This window comes from Mus pahari, unplaced genomic scaffold (assembly GCF_900095145.1).
Source record: "Mus pahari unplaced genomic scaffold, PAHARI_EIJ_v1.1 scaffold_12814_1, whole genome shotgun sequence".
In the NCBI taxonomy this organism is placed as follows: Eukaryota; Metazoa; Chordata; class Mammalia; order Rodentia; family Muridae; genus Mus; species Mus pahari.
In genome coordinates this window covers 11,280-16,176 of record NW_018392390.1, presented here as the reverse complement: position 1 = coordinate 16,176, position 4,897 = coordinate 11,280, and the positions used below count along the sequence as shown (strand labels likewise).

Below are 4,897 nucleotides of genomic sequence, written 5' to 3'. Positions count from 1 at the left end.
CTTTCCTAGGGTTTCTATCTCAGGCAGACAGAGCCCTCACAGGTGGCCACTTGTCCTCTGGTGAGGAAGGTGCCCAAATTTCATGAGCCCTAAACAGGTTCTGTCCCAGAAGTTAGGTTGCTTCTGTCTGTCCTGAAGCTGTGTAGCTTCTGCGGTCCACACTCTTGCTAGTGCAGACTGGAGCCTAAGCGAACTGGAGCAAAGATGGCTCTCCTTCCGGGTCAGGCCTTGAGACTGCTCCCGGGCAGACACCCTTCCTCGGGCCAGAATGGTGCCGGATGACTGGAACCAGAAAAGGGATCTTTCCCAGAAGCTGTGACACTTTTCCAGTCCGCCCTCTCCCAGGCAGTGCACCGGAATAAAGATGGCCTTCTACCAGTTCTGGCCTTGAGACTGCTTCCAGGCAGACACCCCTCCTAGGGCGGGGAAAGGTGCTGGATGACTGGAACCAGGAATGGGATCTTTCCCAGAAGCCATGACGCTTCTCCAGTCCGCCCTCTCCCCGGCAGTGCACTCAAGCAAAGATCCCTTCTTGAATTCTTTATTCCCACATCAAACACTAGTTTATGATTCTAGTTTCAGGATAAATGAAATGTCTACTGATACCAAATATGTTCCCATTGTAACTGTATGTCTTTGGAAGCATGATTTTTGGCATGATTTCTACTTGGACCTCCATCAGCAAATATGACTTTGAACAATACATCTAATTTTCATTAATGATGAGATTATGTCCAGTCATTTGAAGTCCAACATTCTCGAAGGTAAACAGTTGTTGCAACCTGGCTCCTGACAACAATTTGGATTGTGAGGTCAGTGCTATCTGTACAAAGGTTGAAGCCTTTTGGGTGGCTATCAGCTTAGCCTTGGAACATTCTTGATAATTTTTTATAAATTAAGATTTACTACTTTTATGTGTATGTGCCTGAATGAGTTTATATGTGCCACATGTGTATAGGAGGCCACAGGGGAAAAGAAACTATGTGATTTCCTGATACAGTAGATAGAGTCAGTTTCGGGATGTCATGTGAGTGCTGGGAATTGAACCTGGGTCCTCAGCAAGAACAAGTTGCAAAGAATCTGACTCCTTCTTCTGACCTGCACTGCACCAGGCCTGTGAATGGTATTCAGGTACACATGCAAAACGAATGCTCATACACATGAAATATAAATGAATCTTTGGAAAAAATCGAGTAACTCAACTTCTTCCACACTCAAGCCTTAAGGCAAAGTTTCTCTACATGTTTGACCTCACAGTTCAGTCCCCACCCCCTCCAAACCTAGATTTCTGATTCCAAGCCGGATCCAAAGCTGCATCTTGGTTCAGATGGCAGCTCTCTTGAACACCCACTGTTTCCTTGGGAATATGTTTTGAGAAATGTAAGATTACTAAATGAAGCCATAGGTGATGAGATTGCCAAATTTGAAAAGTGCAGTAACAATACTTGGCCATGCATCAATAAATGAGAAAACTTTCTACAAAGCCTGACGGAGGCAGAGCAGACCCATATGGGAAGGAAAAACAAACAAACAAACCACTGAACCCAGAGCATATATAAGGACAAGCCAAGGCACTGTGGAGTGGAGTGTAGGCACCATCACCTGAAAGACATGGTCCTGACAGACAGACAATTCTGTTCCCTACCAAAATGAAGCTGCTGCTGCTGTGCTTGGGACTGACCCTAGTCTGTGTCCTTGCAGAAGAAGCTAATTCTATGTCAAGGAACTTTAATGTAGAAAAGGTAGGCTCAGTGAATAGTAACTTCTGACCCAGAATGTACTTTGTAAACTCTTGAACCCAGTGGGTCCTTTGAGGGGATGGGTATACTGCCCCAATCTATTAGACAAATGAATGGCTTTAGATCTTGAATTAAGACAACCTATTCATATCTAACAATGTATGGGGACCTCTGTTCTCACTGAGAGGCAGGGACATTATGCTAAGGATTGTGACAACTGGCATGAGATCTACCTCTGTGTATGCTCAGACCCTAATCTATAGGCTGTAGTTCAAGTGGAAACATATGCATGTGGTATCCCTGCTTCTTCTCCCTTAACCATTTGCTTATCTATTACAGATTAATGGGAAATGGAATTCTATTATCCTGGCCTCTGACAAAAAAGAAAAGTTAGAAGAACATGGCAACATGACGGTTTTTGTGGAACACATCCATGTCTTGGAGAATTCCTTAGCTTTTAAATTCCATACTGTGAAAATGAGAAGCTTCTAGCTGAGAAAGAGGAAATGAAAACCTGTTATCATCTCATGCCTACAAATCACGGGATTGGGAGTAGAGATGCCTCTCAGAATGCACATGTGTACACACATACTGAGGCTGTACCCAAAACTAGAATGTTCCATGTGACACTGAACCGAGATCTCATAACCAGGGCTTTTCAAAAGTCAGAGACAAGAGTTGGTGACAGGAATTAATTCACTACGAGTTCGATAAGGAAAGAACAGAGACCCTTCTGAAACCACATTAATGAGACAGAATATCACAAGTTAAGTTTATGTGAACATGAATTATATTTTTCTCACTAGTTGTTAGCCAAAGAAATCCACCCCTTTCAACCTGTGTTTTCCTGCAGTAAAGACAATGATAATAATAATAGTCCTCTGCGGATCTGGGAGCCACATCAGGCTCCATTACATAGTGCTAATTTGAGGCAGATCGTGGAAATCTGGCTGATAATCTACACCACTGGCTGAGGCGCGGCACTGGTGAAACTGGGAAGTAGTTGCAGTTGTAAAAAGGATGAGAACTGATTGATGTTTTCCTTTTATAAAATAATAGGCAAATTTGTGATTGCTAAAGCATCTGATATAAAGGAAATAATGTAAATAAAAGTCTTTTGCTAATTGTACAAAAATATTGAAAAGTTAAGTGGAATCAGAAACTGGAGATAAATATAGTGTACTGGGTGAAGAAGCCAGTCAGATCGAAATCCCTTACACACCAGCTCACTCTGTTTTACAGTATAGAGGAAGAGTGCTCTGAAATATTTTTGGTTGCTGACAAAACAGAAAAGGCTGGTGAATATTCTGTGGCATGTGAGTATATAAAATGTCTATATATCTATCCACAAGATGATTAGAAAACCTTAATACCTTCAGTGTGTGTGTGTGTGTGTGTGTGTGTGTGTGTGTGTGTGTGTTCTGCTGGAGTTTGAACTCAGGAACTTGCATGTACTAGTCAAATGGGTGCCATCAAATAGCTAACACCCTGTGGCAGGCAAGTAGGATAAGTAAGGGGAGATGGAATCTAACTGATACTGCCTGGTGGCTAGCACCGGTTGATATCGCTCAAGGTGTAGCAGCAGAAAAGTTGATACACCAAGCTTATAAAAGATAGAAACATGTTGCTTGAAGCAGCCAAAGGACATAGGTAAGCCTAGAGATGATGAGAGAGTGGTGCTCCTGTGGCTGACTGTTCACTAGTGGTCTGGACCTCGCAGAGTCCCTTTTTCTAGAAGTTACTTCTTGAAGTTCAGAAAGCTACAGACAGAAAGCATCAAAATCTTCACCCATGTCTTCCAGGATATGAATTTTAATGATTTTATATTTCTCGTAGAACAAGAAAAGGGTATCCATCATTTCCTGCAGTACAAATAATTTCTGAGCTGTGTTCCATTTCCTCCATAGATGATGGATTCAATACATTTACTATACTTAAGACAGACTATGATAATTATATTATGTTTTATCTTATTAACAAAAAAGATAGGAAAACCTTCCTGCTGATGGAGCTCTATGGTAAAGTATTTTCAGACAGTCACTGATCTTGGGGTGGGAAAAGAAGAAAGAACCTCAAGCTTTACTATGGTGTTCCCAGCTTGGTCCTGCCTCTTTCTCACCTCCTGAAGATTGATGCTCACCTCCATCATTCCTCAAGCATAGTGATGGAAGCACTCTGATTTCTCAGTGTGACAGGAGGATATTCAATGGATGCCATAACCAGGATAGATCATACCCATGCTTGTCCATCATGCTGCCAACCATTTTCCCATCCTGAAGAAGAAGCCCTTGTCCCCTCACTCAGGTTGTGATCAAAGCACACGATAAAGCTCCTACACTTACTGTTGCTCTTCTCACACGCCGAAAACCAAACTTGAGTTCAGACATCAAGGAAGAGTTTGCAAAACTATGTGAGGAGCATGGAATCGTTAGAGAAAATATCATTGACCTATCCAATACCAGTAAGTCAGGATTCATTTATTTTTCTCATCCTAAATATTTTATCATAGAGGAAACAAACCTAGTTGGCTACCAGTCATTTTTGAATACTGAAGAGTCCTATCCTTACTCTTGGGAAATAAAGTGGACCTAGTACCTGAACATGTTCTTGTTCTCACACTACAGATCGCTGCCTCGAGGCCCGAGAATGAAGAATGGCCTGAGCCTCCAGGTGGGCGATCTTCAATGACAGCAAGGAGGGGGTTGGTGGTCATGGAGATGCCCTTCCAAAAGTATTACCATGTGTGCCCAAATTACAATAAAAGTAGTTTGATAAGGAATCTTTGGGGAGAGCTTGAAAATTGGCTTTGAATTATCTGGATATGTGATCTAGTCCTACTTTGAGCTTTGAAGTAAAGTGACCCAAGCACTTAGGCAAGAAAACAANGATTTGAGTTTTANANAGTTGATGTATGTTTGTGTGAAAAAGGCTCAGTGATGGGTTCAATATCATTAACAGACAGAGTAGCAGGATGTGGTGTAGCTGCTCCTCAGTGTCTGGGCTCCACCTACATCCCACTCGAGATAATACCATCATAATCTGAACTCCCTACAAACTTGGCTTCTTACCTGGGANTGGATGTAACTGATCACCACTTCTAGACCAGTCTGGAGAGCAGACTCCTCTGGCNCTCCTTTCTTATCTAGTCTAAGACTTCA

General features: G+C 42.3%; 1 protein-coding gene across 3 annotated transcripts; it reads left to right on the top strand.

Moving 5' to 3' along the window:
* The first annotated feature begins 1,597 nt into the window (after window positions 1-1,597).
* On the top strand, window positions 1,598-4,389 carry LOC110314987 (major urinary protein 4-like). Of its 3 annotated transcripts, none has more exons than XM_029534679.1 (6): window positions 1,598-1,742; window positions 2,079-2,210; window positions 2,965-3,055; window positions 3,647-3,757; window positions 4,099-4,200; window positions 4,364-4,389. In XM_029534679.1, exons 1-6 carry the CDS (start codon window positions 1,650-1,652, stop codon window positions 4,387-4,389), a joined length of 555 nt encoding a protein of 184 aa, XP_029390539.1. In that variant the 5' UTR covers window positions 1,598-1,649. The 3 variants fall into 3 exon arrangements, with proteins under 3 accessions (XP_029390539.1, XP_021044822.1, XP_021044823.1); XM_021189163.2 differs by having other exon boundaries at window positions 3,647-3,763; window positions 4,105-4,200; XM_021189164.2 differs by having other exon boundaries at window positions 2,079-2,223; window positions 2,987-3,055; window positions 3,647-3,763; window positions 4,105-4,200.
* The last annotated feature ends 508 nt before the right edge of the window (window positions 4,390-4,897 follow it).

Bases quoted from the DNA above. Each gene is read 5' to 3' on its own strand.
- LOC110314987 (XM_029534679.1), top strand. From the start codon at position 1,650: ATGAAGCTGCTGCTGCTGTGCTTGGGACTGACCCTAGTCTGTGTCCTT. The intron at 3,758-4,098 runs GTAAAGTATTTT...CTCTTCTCACAC, and splicing joins CCTGCTGATGGAGCTCTATG to GCCGAAAACCAAACTTGAGT. The intron at 4,201-4,363 runs GTAAGTCAGGAT...CTCACACTACAG, and splicing joins CATTGACCTATCCAATACCA to ATCGCTGCCTCGAGGCCCGA.